At 39.8% G+C, this 16,817-nt stretch overlaps 1 protein-coding gene across 1 annotated transcript in view; it reads right to left on the bottom strand.

The window, feature by feature from the left end:
* Window positions 1-16,817, bottom strand: part of ppargc1a (peroxisome proliferator-activated receptor gamma, coactivator 1 alpha) — a 474,789-nt gene that overhangs the window by 28,524 nt on the left and 429,448 nt on the right. Inside the window, exons 8-9 of the mRNA XM_078400596.1 lie at window positions 4,016-4,976; window positions 503-619 (exon numbers count right to left, since the gene is read on the bottom strand). Of these exons, the coding sequence (XP_078256722.1) occupies window positions 503-619; window positions 4,016-4,976 (1,078 nt within the window). The remainder of the gene's footprint in view (window positions 1-502; window positions 620-4,015; window positions 4,977-16,817) is intronic.

Here is a 16,817-nt window from a genome sequence, read left to right as displayed (position 1 = left end):
CTCGAAGCAGACCTAATAGTATAAAATAGGGAAATTAGGTGTCCACAAAGAGAACTCGACATAAACAGGAAGGCAGAAGCATAATGGCATCAAAAACTCAAGAGGGCATGATACTATGGTAAATAAATGGGGAAAAGGATGGATAATGAATATACACTATTGCCTGGTGTTTTTCTCAGTCATTAAATACAAATAATCAATGCTGTTTCCAGCAAACTTCCCCTTAGAACTGCACCCAACCTTGACCCAGATGCTACTGAACAAAAAGGACCAAGTTTCAACTTGGGTAACAAATCCATTTAAAACAAGCAAGTTAGGAAATTTTGGTGCACCTGAACGAATTCTGACTTCACAACAAACCTTTCAAAAATAAAATTTCATTTAAGCTGGTAACAAGCCATCTGAAGTTATAAATTTATCTTTCAGTTTGAAAACAGGAGGAAAGTGAACTTTGGTTTTAATAGATAATGTAAAACGTTTCTACACTATTGTAATCCCTCACCTGGGTCTACTATAACGACTGAAGGGAGACCTGGAGCGTGACCTTGAGTATGAGCAAGGGCTTCCACGAGACCTGTGTTGTACCCTACTGCGCCCTGAATCATAGCAGTAGTGTGATCTATAAAGCAAAATGAACATAAATATACAATTAAAAAATAAACAAAAACAATAGTTCATCTTCCTTAGGTAAGAGAACGGGTATCATTTCAGCATTTATTAAATCACTAAAAGCAGGCCACGGGTTTATTCTTCACATGCACAGCCAGACCTTCAGGGAAGGAGCTGGACAGAGAGAGGCTAGGTAATTCCACACCAGAAGCTCAAAATATTTTGTACACTATACCAAAAGCATGTGAGGAAGATGACCTCCAGATTATTGAATGTTGTGACATGGTAGAAGGGCACATGAGAAAAAGGGAAAAGATTTTTTTAAATTACATGATGAAATTGTACATAAATTATAAAATAATTCTCCAAATGGCTCAGTTCCTTAGATGGTATTCTAGATAGTTAACCGGGTGATGGTTAACCAGGAGGGGTTAAGCTAATTTCTTAATCTGCATTGAGATAGCAGGTCTCAGCAGTGGGATGAGAGTTACCCTGAGTTAATAAAGAGAAAATGGATCAGGATTCCCACCTGATTACTATCCGGTGGCCTCTGGTTGAAGTACAGCTTGGCAATCTATGCAAAGATTTGGCTTAAGCTGTGTTGCCTTTCATGATGCAATAACCTGCTGCCATTCACTGGCTATGGTCACGTATGAAGAATGCGTGGGGCATGATACTAGAGGGCAAGCTGTGCCCCTGGATCCTTGACCAACAAGGAATCAACATCTTTGGGAGAGGAAAGAAGAAAACAAGAGGAAAAAAATAAAAATCATATTTTGAAATCTCCGTATGTTGCTTGTGGATTACTATTCATTGCTAACCAAGGACAAGTAAAACAGGTAATCATAAAATCAATAGGAAAAATGGCTCATTTAAATGCAACAGAAAAAAAAAAGCAATTCATATCCTGCCTCGGAATCAAGCATTCTAATTGCAAAGTCAGGTTCTTGTATAAATGAATAAAATCTGTTTTCCAGTAGAGGTCATTAATTTAACTGTAGCCTGCACATGCTTTTCATAAAATTTCCCAGTACCAAATGACATGCACTCAATGCCCTTTCATCATTGTTTCTTTCCCTTCTCCCTCTCTCTCTCTCTCTCTCTCTCTCTCTCTCTCTCTCTCTCTCTCTCTCTCTCTCTCTCTCTCTCTCTCTCTCTCTCTCTCTCTCTCTCTCTCTCTCTCTCTCTCTCTCTCTCTCTCTCTCTCTCTCTCTCTCTCTCTCTCTCTCTCTCTCTCTCTCTCTCTCTCTCTCTCTCTCTCTCCTGACACCTCTCCTGCTAAGTCCAGCCTTTTGTCAATGTATGGGATTATCATTTTTATGGGATGAGAATGGTATGCTGATATGGCAGTGTCAAATACCCACTGCAACCGTCAACACAAATATCTTAAATTTATATTATGTCTCCAGACTTTAAGACAGGATTTTGTTTTCCAAATAGCTTGGGTAGACAGTCACATATTAATGGTCACACTTTATTTTATGTAATATACATCAGTACATAATCTATGTTTTTTATCAGTAAAATATCTTTATTGCAAATAATTGAACTAAGTATAATGTCTTGTTTCTTCAATTGTCTTTAAACATAGTGTAAACTATCTCAAGTATCTTCTCAGTCATTTCGATATATAATGCTGATATATCAAGCTCATGTTATTGCAAAAACTTCCTTTGTGACAATGACAGCCACAACTATATTGCTTGTGCAGTGAACCTTCTTGATCTAATACTATTTCTGCTTTCCTGTGATAATGGGTAAAGGAATACTGTGCTTATGTCACAAGCAAGGCAGCTGCCTCTGCTAAATTGGTATGTATTGATTTGCTACAATATTTGTTACTCTACCATGATGCACAGCACACAATATCAGGCTTAATGATCTTGTACATAAATGCAACCTTCTCAACAAAATGAAGTGAACTCTCTGATGGCATAAGTGAGGCTCTTTCTTTATAATTCTTGAATTCCCAGAACAGACCTTGAGCTCAGGTGAATAATTCATAGCAATGCTAATAGAGCTTTAATAACATTGATCCTAAATTAAAGCAGGTACAGTAGATTTATGAATCATTAAACTACCTACAATTATTATTTTCTTTTTTTTTAAACTTTCAAATGTACAACAAACTAATGCAAGGGTTGTTGATGTATATAATTCAAAAGGGGAACAAAAAATTATTGAACATAAAAGTGACTTCAATTTAACTTGCACTAAATATGGAATGCCGAAAAGTATTTTCTTGTTAGATTCCTCCCACTTTCAGAGCAGATTTATAAAGTGCCATTATCATTCCTGATATGCAATCAATTGATAATCACAGTATGGATAGGACTAGGTTCTACCACTCCTATCAGAACTCTAAGCTGAGATGGAGACAATGAGTTGTCTAAAGGGCCTGTCTCACTTAGGCGATTTTTTAGGCGACTGCCGGCGACTGTCAAAGTCATAGCAGATCGCCAAAATTTTCTTTTACCCTACGACAATCACCACGACAATGCCGAGTCAGGGCGATACAAGTTACTTTTTTTGTGAAGCTAGCACCTGGCTAAGAGATCACACCGTCTTCGGAAACATCGTGAAATTCCCACGCTTATCAATGCTTCTCCGGTATCCTAATTTTCGCTGAAATCACTGACAAGTCTGTAATTACTTGAGAATTTTGAAATATAACATCTTGCCCGGGTTACTTGAAAACCAAGCTTCATGGTAACAAGGCATAAACTGAATTGACTTCCAGTTTACTAATAGTAGTACTAAGAAATTTAATTTTAAACGTGGTTAAATGGATTTTTGTGCGGAGTGTGGGCATTCTTTGAAAATGTACGGGAGATGCATATCTGGTTTCTGGGTTGCATATCTGGGTTGGGAGCCTACTTTAAAAGTAATCACTGATGGCCATAAACATCGCAAAATTCCCATGCTTACCTGACCGTCAAACTGTTGCCTCCAATCTACCTGTCAAATGTCCTGACAGTAAATAAATTGGTTAAACACAAGTATCTTCAAATTACTTTGATTAATTTAATATTAGGTGCTTCTAAATGCATCTGCGGCAACCTAGCAAACCTGGGGACAGCATGCGACAGCGCCCGCAATAAGCTACGATACATGGGGACAAGCCAGCTGTCACCGAGAAATTTCTATCTCCGGAATATTTCTCAGCGATGCACCGAGATCCACTACGATTCTTTGAAGACTCCTCACGATCATGCCTGCGACAGCCTAGTCGCCGGCAGTCGCCTTAAAATCGCCTAAGTGGGACAGGCCCTTAACAGTAGCTACATCAGCCAGTCATTTCGTGCAGGAAAATAGGCTGTCCATTTGCATCCCTGCACAATATGATATAAAAGAGCAATATTGCACATCCCATCCACCTGAATGAGTTAGAAAATTGTATACGTACCTAGATGTGGATCTATTGTAAGGAGATCTTGATCTGGAATGATAATATGGGGAGCGAGAATAATGTCTACGTCTAGGATAGGAGCTAGATCTCGATCTTGCCCTGACTATTCTTTGAGAAGGTGCATAAGTCTTTGGTGAGTAGATGGAATCGCTACATGGGGAGCTGGACAGAGAACGAGAACAAGATCTTTCTAATAATAACCCATCAGGTGTTCCATCCCATGGATAGAGGAACTTTTCAGTCTCATCATCACTCTCATCAAACACACCGTCCAGCGACATTCCTGCACTGAGAAAAGTTGGCAGTTTTGAGTAATATCCATGGCAAAAGTCTTTTTCCCTCTGAGGACTTGCCTCATCTTCCATTTCATCAAAGAAGGCTTGACATGGATGACCAAAGTGCTTGTTTAGCTCTGCCCTGATTTCTTGGTCTTTCAATTGTAATCTGGGAACAGAATAATTGGTGGACTGTGCTTCCAGTTGCTGGCTTTCCTTCTTACATATTTGATCTTCTTTAACAGGAAGTACATTTATTTTATGGTCTCTGGGCGAGACCTTTCTGGAAGGCAAATCCTGGAGTTTAATGTCTTTGGGTTCCCTTGCTTTGTAGAATGTCATGGTAGTTAATGATTCTGCCTTTGCATTCATGAATTGACAGTAGTCATGATCACCAAAGAGTCTTGTATTTGTCCGTTTCATCTTCCTCTCTTCACTTTGGGTAATGCTAAATGCACTGGGTAAATCTGAATTCTTACTGAGTTGGGCATAGAGTTCAGTTTGTTCAGCGCCTATCTTTATGGGACTGCTTAGTTGAGAGCTTGAGGCAGAAACACTTAACCGTAATTTCTTTGGCGGTGGACTGCGTACTGAAGAACTGCAAGATGACCTGTGTTTGACTGCAGCCTTAAATGGATTATCCTGATTAGCTTTATGTGGAGGAGTGGTCGGTGGTGTCAGACCTGAAATATAAAATAAAAAATATATGTTCTTGCCAGTGTTATGAGGCAAACAGTTAAAATTAAGAGCATTTGAAACAGTACATTCTCAGATAATCATTGGCAAAAGTTAAATCACATTGTGATATATTCAGTACAGTGCTTCCTTGTGCAGCTGACAGCACAATTTGCATTAATGCAGTGAGCAACAGATTCTAAATGACTTGATTACAATGTCCCTTTCTCATTGCTGCTCATTGTTTAAATGAAGTACTACTAACGCAGTTTGAATTTTACAAATGAAACAGTATTTCCTTCAGATTTATATGGATATCCATATGCAACAAATAATACAGACCCACAGATATAAAGCTACATAGAAAAATAGGTGCAGGAGTAGGCCATTTGGCCCTTCGAGCCAGCACCCCCATTCAATATGATCATGGCTGACCATCCAAAATCAATACCCTGTTCCAGCTTTCACCCCATATCCATTAATTCCCTTAGCCGTAAGAGCTAAATCTAAGGGGCCTGTCTCACTTAGGCGTTTTTTTAGGCGACTGCCGGCGACTGCAATAATCGTATCAGTTCGCCGAAAAAACGGCGACTGGACCTCCCCTACGACAATGTCTACGACAAGCTACAACAACCTACCACCTAGTCGACGTCAAGCTATGGCAAGCTACCGACAACTGGTGACCCAATCGTCGTAACTTAGGACGTCCACCTACGACCACACCCACGACAACCTACGACCACACAGGCAGCAGCCTACGACAACCGAAGTCAACCTACGCCTACCCGCGACGAACTACAACAAGCTACGACCGTGTCGGCCTCAGCTGAAGACAATTCACGTCATTTTGGCCTCCGGTTTTGACCTGTCGCCGGTTGACGTAGGTAGTCGCCAATGGAATTCAACGAAGGCAGCACCGGCGACAACCTACATCATCTGGCGACAACCTAGCAACAACCTATGACAGCGCCTTAGTCAGGAGACGTCAAGCTACGATCATTGGCGTCAAACCAACAGTCGCTGAAAATGTTAAAAAATTTCAAAATCCAGCGACGACCAGAAAAACGCTACGACTCTTTGGAGACTACTCACAACCATACAGGCGACACCCCGGCGACCGTGTGACGACAGCGTAGTCGCCTGTAGTTGCCTAAAAAATCACCTAAGTGGGACAGGGGTTTAAATCTCTCTTGAAAACATCCAGTGAGTTGGCCTCCACTGCCTTCTGTGGCAGAGCATAAAAGCAAAATTGCATAAAATCTCCATATCTGATTTGGCATGGCTCATATGGAACTCTTATAAACTTTGGCCTCTACCTGCTAAAATGGTTGTTGCTAATATATTAATTTCATATCAATATGATGCAAGCACTTTTTACTACCTTTATACTGTGTTGTGGTAACAAATAATGACAGATTTATGCAAAGATAGATGACTGTTCTTACCCTGCTGGCCAACAAGTAGCACTCTATGAGTCTAGATGCACATGCATTACCTAAATGTAAGTTGGATTATTGTTCCTCTCACTTCTTTGCCGCTTTTGAAGTCCAAAGCTAATAGCTGATGTATGATACACAAATAGTAATTGCCTTGGTCATTGTCATTGTTCTGGATAAACTATGCCAGTGATCTGAACAATTGCTAAAATAATGCATTTTAAAGAAATGCTTTTATTACAAGTTGCTTGCATACTTTTGCATTTAAATTCATATTTTCAAAGATGTATGAATGTCTGTGAATAACACTTTCTACTGAACGTTAAGCCAAGTCTGTCTCGTTATTCTGCTTTTCTTCAGATGGCTTTGGTAGGCTACTTGTCAAATATCAAATGGAACCCCTTGGCTATAATTCCTGAACACTCAGCAGTCAAATTCTCAAATATGACTGTTTTTCAAACTATGACATTTTTTGCCATTCAAAGACTTGTCATAGATCAGAATTTTAGGAAAGTCTTTATTGTAAATGCACATAGATCTTTAGGAAATATAGTACAGAATAAATTGTGACTATAATCCTACAAGCAGCTGTCTGAAAGCCAGTCTCTGATAACATGACTTTGAACAAATGGGTATCAATGGTTCTATTCAGATTTGTCACTTTCAACTGCTAATTGCTTTTGTTCATCAGTTTTAAAGCAAAGTAAATATAAGAATTTAATTTATTTAGCTTGGATAAGATTGAATGTATTTAACTTGAATCTCCAAACACCAGCAAAATACTGTTATCTCTTTAGTCTCAAGTTTAGTTTGCTTTACATTTTAATTGTTCAGTAAGATTTTAAATACATTTAAGCTAAAAAAATGTTTGGAACCATCAATTCAAATACCTGCTGTTACAATAGTTCCCTTGCACTGAGGTCTCCCATTCTTTCCAGGTGAGACAGAGGTTCACCTGCACCTCCTCCAACCTCATCTATTGCATCCGCTGCTCTAGATGTCAACTTATCTATATCGGCGAAACCAAGCGCAGGCTCGGCGATCGCTTCGCTGAACACCTGCGCTCGGTCCGCATTAACGCAACTGATCTCCCGGTGGCCCAGCACTTTAACTCCCCCTCCCATTCCCAGTCTGACCTCTCTGTCATGGGCCTCCTCCAGTGCCATAGTGAGGCCCGCCGGAAATTGGAGGAGCAGCACCTCATATTTCGCCTGGGCAGTTTGCGGCCCGGTGGTATGAACGTCGACTTCTCCAACTTCAGATAGCTCCTCTGTCCCTCCCTTCCCCTCCTCCTTCCCAGATCTCCCTCTATCTTCCTGTCTCCACCTATATCCTTCCTTAGTCCCACCCCCGACATCAGTCTGAAGAAGGGTCTCGACCCGAAACGTCACCCATTCCTTCTCTCCCGAGATGCTGCCTGACCTGCTGAGTTACTCCAGCATTTTGTAAATAAATCGATTTGTACCAGCATCTGCAGTTATTTTCTTATTCTCCCAGTTAAGTACTTAAGGGTATCAACTTATAAGGTACTCACAAAATCAGTTCCAAAATTAAATTCATTATTATCATCTTATACTTACAACATTTATCAAAACTACTGAATCAAATCTCTCCACACAATAAGCAAGATACCATGAACAACAAATTCATATGTGTACCATTGCATTTTCAGCACTAAACAGACTGAAAGCAATTATGTCAAGGTAAACCAGTGACAATGAAACAGGAGGCATTCAAGAAGGATGAAGTGAGGAATGAAATCAAACACATTCTGTTGTAGAGCAGTGCAGCAAGTGGAGACACTACTTCACAACACCAGAGACCTGGTTTCAAACCTGGACTTCAGATGCTGTCTCTGTGGAGTTTGCAGAATTTCCTGTGTATGTCATGTCACACTTGCCTGAGTTAAATTATGTTTGCCATTCCCTTGGCCACTTTCTCATTGCTCAAAAGATAGCAAAATAATTAATGAAGTGGAAAATAAGGTAAACAGGATACTTGTCAAATACAATCGAAACATTGAATACAAGATCATAGAGATTAGCTGGAATTGTACAATACACTACTGAGGCCACAATGAAAATGCTGTGTTAAGGCTTCCACTCACCAAACTACAGAAATAAACTTTATAGCACTTAAGACAATGCATGACTCCCCTAGTTTCCCTCTCCCCTGACTCTCAATCTGAAGAAGTGAGTCGACCCAAAATGTCACCTATTCCTTTTCCCCAGAGATGCTGCCTGACCCTCTCAGTTACTCCAAGATTTTGTGTCTATCTTTGGTGTAAACCAGCATCTGCAGTTCTTTCCCATACATATTTATGACATTGCCATAGTTGGAAAATCACAGATATTTGAAGATGAATGACTTCCTCTCTGTACCATAAGTTTACAATATTTCCATTGATTTAGTAATTTATGTGGCTTAACCAGATCTGGTGACGTATGATGATGTATGTATATGCACATTTAGGATAGTGATTGAGGTAAAGGGCACACCAGAAAGCAGGAGACAGAGCATTACAAAAAAGTGCAATCGAGTTAAAGGAATCAAGATCCACAAAGTGACGGTGAAGGTAGACAATAGACAATAGACAATAGGTACAGGAGTAGGCCATTCGGCCCTTCGAGCCAGCACCACCATTCAATGTGATCATGGCTGATCATTCTCAATCAGTACCCCGTTCCTGCCTTCTCCCCATACCCCCTGACTCCGCTATCCTTAAGAGCTCTATCTAGTTCAAGATATGAGCAGTTTAATAACATTGGAAATAGTGTGACGTACAAACGACTAAAACCTTATCAACTGGTATTTGATAGCGCCAACATGTGACTTGGAAGAAAGCTTTATCCAAAATGGATTTAGTACAAAGAAGGGGGAATTGGAAGGAGACTGACACAGGAAGTGATCAGAGTGGTCTTATCCATTAATAATGCAGTGGAAGTAGGAGAGATCATGTAAAATACTCTTACAAAATTCTTATGTGTAACTTCCACCTAAGCATCATGACTTCATCCAAACATCAACAATGCTTTCTTCATCTTCTGCACCAAATGATTTCTCATCCACAGTGATTTCAACCTCTATTTCAATTTATCATGATCTCTTTGCTCTATGAAATCTGACCACTCTCACCTTAAACCTACGGTGTCTAGTTCTTGATTCTCTCACCTTGAAAAAAAGACAATGTGTCTTTAACCCTATCAATGTCCCAGTTCTTCTGCTTCCCAATTAACAATGGTCTCCAGTTTGCTGTTTCCTATAGATTTTGTTCCCATGTTCATATACTTTAAATATACTGATCCTTACACTGGTTCTCTGCGCACACACTATTTACATATCGCCAATAATAAGCACCATTCACCTGCTGCTTTTCTATTAGTCAATTTCCTATCCTTCCAGTGCTATTCACTTTCATTTCATTAAACCTTTCCTGCAGCGTCTTGTCAACAACTTTTTAAATGCAATATGCACAATATTCACTGAACTTTGCCAACACTCCCTCATTTCCTCAAACCACTCTATTAAACTTGCTACTTGCCTTTCATAAAACAATGCAGGTTGTCTTCAGTTAATCTGTCTTTCTAAGCAAGTATTAACTTTTTCCCATATGGCCTTTAGAAATCTTCATCATTAGCAACATTGGACTGGCTGGTCTATAGCTCCCAGTTTATTCCTTTATCTCTTTTTGAAATCGTGTTAAGCTGATAATCCTTTATTCCTCTGGCACTACCTCCATATTCAAAGATGTTGAAATAGTCCCTGCTTCCTTTAGTACTTCACAACTTCCATCAGCACTGGCTTTTCTACATTGAGTCCCCCAAACCATCTTTATTTAATGATCCACATGCATCTTTTGTACATATTTATTTTCATTCTCCGAAAACTCGGAAAAAGCCTTTAGTAGCCACCTCCGGCATGCTTTAACCCAATGTAAAGTTTTTATTTAATTTTATCATTTTTTCCACTTATGATTTTACATTTAATGCAAAGAAAATGATTTTCTGTCTTATCATTGCTTTAAGTATTGCTTTAAGTCCTATTTTAGCATTTCTTAATAATTTTTACTTCTTTACAGGTGTTATGTTCTATCGGCTCTATATTTGACAAATGATTCCTTTTAGGTCTTATTTTAATTTTAATTTCCTTGTTCATTCAATGAATTATAACTTCCTATTTCCTTTCAATAAAACTATGCCTCAAGTGTACCTTAATAATGTTTTGAAATGTCCTATAGTTTGTCAGTGGGCTTCCTTTTCATCTCACTAAATTTAGCTTTGCACTGTATCTAAAATATTTTTAAGATGTTGTAACACAATATAATTTATTTACCTAGCAGTTTAGCATGGTAAAGCATCCTAAATTACTTCATAGAGTATATCCAATACAACTTAACTTTGAATCATGTAAGGAGGCAGTAGATGGAACAGGTAGAATTTAGGCAACATTTTACTGGAACAGAAACAGGTGGAGAGATGTAACATTTTTGGCAGAACTTCAAAGCTTTTAATCCTTCAACTGTAATTGGCAATATGTCCAGAAATACTATGAATACTTAGTTTCCAAAACTATTTTAGTCTAAGCCATATCTTTATAAATATAGCCAAAAACAGAATTTACAACTTTGTCATCAGTTTTCCTCAAATTACTCTTCATCTTTACTTTCCTACATTTTGAAATTATTTTGATCTGCTTGGCAAACTCATTCTTACAAATTCCTTCTTCCCTTATTTTGTCAAATGCAAGTTGTGTCTTGGTAATTTTAGGAAAAAATTGGTGACTGATCATGATTAGCTTCTGCTTCTTCAAACATTTAATAATTTCATCCAATGTTTTAGTCACTAGTATTTTATCATCAACAGAAATTGCATTAATTGGCGTGATATTTTGGCTCATGTCCAGTTTTTTCTTTCAGGGCGATCATTGTTGTAACATGTCATTTCTCCAAGACAATTCTTTTATTCGCAGATTTCTGGAATCTAAGGATTTACATTCACAGAACTGAATAATATTAAGAATGAAACGGTGCACAGTTATCATAATCATAATAGTGATCATCATAATCGTAATTTATTAGCCAAGTATGTTTTGCAGCATACGAGGAATTTGGTTTGCCATACAGTCATACCAAAAAAGCAACAAGACACACAACTACATAAAAAATTGACATAAACATCCACCACAGTGGCTCCTCCACATTCCTATCAGATAAAACTCAATAAAGTCTTATCTTCTTTCCTCCTTTCCTCCCACGGTCGGGGGAGTCGAACCATCCACAGCCGGCGATCGAGCTCCCATGTCAGGGAAGGGCTAAGCTCCCACATTGGGAAGGTCAAAACTCCTGCGGATTGGAGTTCCCAAAATCGTTCCCTAACCAGGGACGGCGAGCTTCACGATATTAAAGTCCGCAGGCTCCGCGGTTTTGGAACTCTAGAAGTCCCAGCAAGAGGCCGCCATCTCCACGATGTTAGGCCGCAGTGCAGACGGAGATATGACACGGAAAAAGTTGCATCTCCGTCGAGGAAAGAGATTTAAAAAAGTTTCCCCCACCACCACCCCCCACAAATACAAAAACTAAAGATAAGCTAAAACATACATTTTACAACAAACTAAAAACACAAAGAATGTAAAAGACAAAGACAGACCGTTGGCGAGGCAGCCATTGTGCAGCGCCCCCTGGTAATATTCCAGCTGCACGAGTAACGTATTGTATTCTTTTTGTTCCCAAAAGTTCTCTCCTCTATTATCTTTGTATTGGTAGAAGACAAAATTCAATCTCCATGTGAATATCAAGATAAAATACTTAATCAGTATTCCTGGCATTCCTTCGTTCTCTGTTCTGTACGCGTCATCTTCATCATTTATCAGCATTGCCCTTTCTTCTAATGCATCATAGGTGAAAGACAGAGCTTTGTCCAATGCAGTGCTCCAACACTACAACACAGGACTGTCAGCATAGATGATATATCCAAATCCCTTAAAACCATCATGTATTTATTTCTCCAGATCATTTCGCAAACAATGTTACTGAGTCATAGAGTCACACAGCACAGAAACAGGCCCATTGGCCTAACTAGCCCATCTGACCAAGATGCCCCATCTACCCTAGTCCCACCTGCCTATCTTTGGCCCATATTCTTCAAAAACCTTTCCTATCCATGTACCTGTCCAAATGTCTTTTAAATTTGTTGTAGTACCTGCCTTAACTACCTCCTCTGGCAGCTTGTTCCATATACCATGTGATAAAGTTGCCCCTCAGGTTCCAATTAAATCTTCCCCCTCTCACCTTAGACCTATGTCCTCTGGTCCTTAACTCCCCTACTCTGGGTGAGAGACTCTGTGCATTCACTCTAGCTGTTCCCCTCATGATATTGTAGACATCTACGCCGTATAAGATTACCCCTCAACCTCACGTACTCCAAAGAAAACAATCCTAGCTTGCCCATCCTCTTCCTAAAGTTCAGGCCTGAAGTCCAGATTGTAAATCTTCTCTATACTCTTTCTAGCTGAACAGCATCCTTCCTCTAGCAAGGTGCCCAAAACTGAACATAGTACTCCATATGTAGTCTCACCAATGTCTTGTACAACTGTAACATAATATCCCAACTTCTATAGACACAAAATGCTGGAGCAACTCAGCGGGACAGGCAGCATCTCTGCAGAGAAGGAATGGGTGACGTTTCGGGTCCCCAGCATTTTGTGTCTATCTTTGGTGTAAACCAGCATCTGCAGTTCCTTCTTACACATCAAAATGTCTATACTCAGTACCCTGACTGATGAAGGCTAATTGCCCAAAAGCAATGTACCTAAAGTGTTATAAAATTACACATGATTACTGAGAAGAGCACAGAATTTTTGATTCAACTGTTCACATAATGAAACAAGCAATTAAACTGTTTAATTTGATGCATTTTAAGAATATACTAGACCAAGTGGACCCATTGGGCCCAAACCTCTCCTGCATTGGTGCAGCACCCTCTCCTCCCCCTTTCCCCCTCCTCCCCCCTCCCTCCCTCCTCCCCTCCCTCCTCCCTCCACCCCCTCCCCCTCCCTCCCCTTCCCCCTTCCCCTTTCCCCTCACCCCCACTCCATCCCCCTCCCTCCCCCTCCCTCCACTCCACTCCCTCCCTAGGAGATAGATTTAAACTTTAAAATGTGAACAACTTTAAAAATACAACACCGATTTCAATGAAACTTCTTCCATTAGCACCACAGGGATGACGGTGAGTAAGGTGGGCCTAAAACTGCAGCACTATCGTGTACCATTTTGGCTGTAGTTCAGGAACAAACAAACGAACAAACAAGAGTTTTAGTATATAGATTTCTCCAAAGGACACTGCTTGGCATTTATTACCTGGATTATTTGATAAATAAATCTGATTAATTTATCTCTTCATTTATTTGTGTGAATTTATGTGAATGGGTTAAATAGACACTTTGGATTTCATCTCCTGTTAAAAACAATATTCGGGTTGTGTTAGTTTGTTGATCTAAAAATGTAATCTTAATTTTGTTTTTCTTTACACATAATGCTGTGAATGTTTTCTAGCTCATTGTCTCGATTCAAATTGATTAGCAGCTTTACAGAGCTGGCAGTCGACAATTATCATTTTCCAGGGAATGGTTTTGCAAAGCTTTCTGAAGCTATTCAACTAAAAAAGCATTACTTCCATCAAATAAATATTAACAAGCTTCTTTGTTTGCTAATGCAAAACAATTCAATTGCACACCTTTGCATTATTTGTATTTACAAGTCCCATTATGAAGCCTATGAGATTGAGGTACTCAATTAAACAGAAACAGGTCAATAACCCACTCCATTACTACCCATAGGGGATTTTCTAACACTCTGTTGGATGACGGATGGCATTCCTAACTGGGAGGCTTATTACTTCAGTGAGATTCCCGTGATTCTTAAGCCCATTCTAAGTAGGGCATCGCGGTTGCTGTTCCACGCAACAAGATTTAAGAGGTCACTAAACAAAAGTATTACCCTTTACTTCCCTAGATTTTCTCCATCTTTGTCCCCATCACTTACCTGCCAGTTGGCTATGAGCCAGCTGGTGAATTCTGGCTGACAGATGGTCAGTGGTTATAAATACAGCTCAGGTGTTTACTTTCAAATAAGGAGCATTAGGTAAGGGTTGATGTGTAGGCCTTGCTGCAAGGACCTGAAAACCACTTGCAATTAAAATTATTAAGTTATAGAGTCACACAGCACAGAAATGGGCCTTTCGGCCCAACTTTCCCATGCTGACCAAGATGCCCCTTCTAAACTAACTCCACCTGCCTGTGTTTTGTCCGTATCCTTCTAAACCTTTCCTATCCATGTACCTGTCCAAATGTCTTTTAAATTTTGTTATAGTACCTGGCTCAACTACCTCCTCTGGCAGCTCGTTCCAAATACCCACCACCGTCTGTGTGAAAAAATTGCCACTCGGGTTCCTAATAAATCTTCCGCCTTTCACCGTAAACCTCTGTGCATTTACCATATCTATTTCCATCATGATCTTATACACCTCGAGAAGATCACCCCTCATCCTCCTGCGCTCAATGAAATAAGTCCAGGCCTACCCAAAGTCTCTGAATAGCTCAGGATCTCAAGTCCTGGTATCGTCCTCATAAATCGTCTCTGCACTCTTTCCAGCTTAACACCATCATTCCTATAGCTGGGTGACTAACGCAATACTCTAAATGTAGCCACATCAACGTCTTGCGCAACTGTACTATAAAATCCCAACTTATATACTCAATGCTCTGGCTGATGAAGCTCAATGTATCACTGTCCTTCTTGACCACCCGCGATGCCATTTTCAAGGAGTTATGTCCCTGCACTCCTAGATCCCTCTGCTCTACAACACTCCCCAGTGCCCTGTCATTCACTGTGTAGATCCTGGCCTGGTATCTTGCCAAAAACGCAACACCTCACACTTATCTGCAGTGAACTCCATTAACCTGTTCTCAGACCACTTGCTAATTGAAAACAGAAGACATTTTCATGAAATAAAGCAAATATCATAAACATTAATTATATGAATCACCAATGTATTAATGAAGCTAATGATGCAAATTCTTATTTAAGTGCATAGTAAGTCATTAAGTATTCATTATTAAATAAATCTACCAATAAATTAAGAATGTACAATGTGGGTACAAGTTAAAGAAATTGGAAGATAGGAGGGTTAGTAAACTGCCACTCATCTAGTAGAAATCCAAAGGCTACATTCAGTTGATTTTTAAATGATACCAGAATCTTCACCTCCACACTCTACAGTGAATATCATTCTATATGTTGATCTGTGGTTGCCTGAAGAAAAATTCCTGATACCCGTTTTAACATTGTTTTTCCCTCATTTTTGAAGAAATTTGCAAATTCTCTCACATATTTTAACTGAAATTAACCCATTCCATTGTGCTAACATGCCTCCATAATATTGTGGAGTAGAAATTTGATCATGAATACCTGTGCTAAATGTGTAAAGTAGAAGTGGTAGAGGGGACTTTAATGGAATCTTATTTTTGCAGCACTTTAATTCTCAACTGCTATAATATCCCATTAATTTAATTTAAAAAAATCATCGCTATCTTACCTCCTGAAAAATCCAGGATCTCAAAATTCAAGTTCCTAAAAAATGAACTGAAAATGAAAATGTAGGAAACTCATATCATTTGTTGCATTCTCACCCCAGAATTAATTCACTGATGCTCATCATGCAAAGCAGTATATGAAGATGTGATGCAACTTATAAACGTTTGTATAGTTGAGCACATTAACTGAACTTAATTCAGAAGTTGTGTGCAATGTTGACTAACAGGTGCTTAGTATTGGCATGACAGGAGATTTTAAGATGTTTAACTGCAACAGATGTTGGAAGCTGTGAATGACAGTGACATTATTAAGACAGTGGAACTAATTGTAGACATTCGAAGACCTCCCCCTCCCCTCCCCCCTCTCACCATCAACAACACCACAGTCACATCTGTGGAGTCATTTAAGTTCCTTGGAACCATCATCTCCAGCGACCTTAAATGGGGGCCCACCATCGACTCCACAGTCAAAAAGGCCCAACAGAGGATGTACTTCCTGCGGCAACTGAGGAAACACAATCTGCCACAGGCAACGATGGTCCAATTCTATACTGCTATCATTGAGTCCGTCCTCACCTTCTCCATCATGGTCTGGTTTGGCTCAGCCACCAAGCACGACATCCCCCCTGCAACGGGTCGTTCGATCAGCTGAGAAGGTTGTTGGCTGCAACCTTCCCCCATTGACGAACTGTACACTGCAAGAGCCAGGAAGCGAGCGGGCAAGATCATCTCTGACCCCTCTCACCCTGGCCACAAACTCTTTGAAACACTTCCCTTTGGAAGGCGACTCCGGACTGTCAAAGCAGCTACAGCCAGACATAAAAA

This window comes from Rhinoraja longicauda, chromosome 1 (assembly GCF_053455715.1).
Source record: "Rhinoraja longicauda isolate Sanriku21f chromosome 1, sRhiLon1.1, whole genome shotgun sequence".
Lineage (NCBI taxonomy): Eukaryota > Metazoa > Chordata > Chondrichthyes > Rajiformes > Arhynchobatidae > Rhinoraja > Rhinoraja longicauda.
Note: the sequence above shows the minus strand (reverse complement) of the source record. Positions and strands in the feature narration are given on the sequence as shown.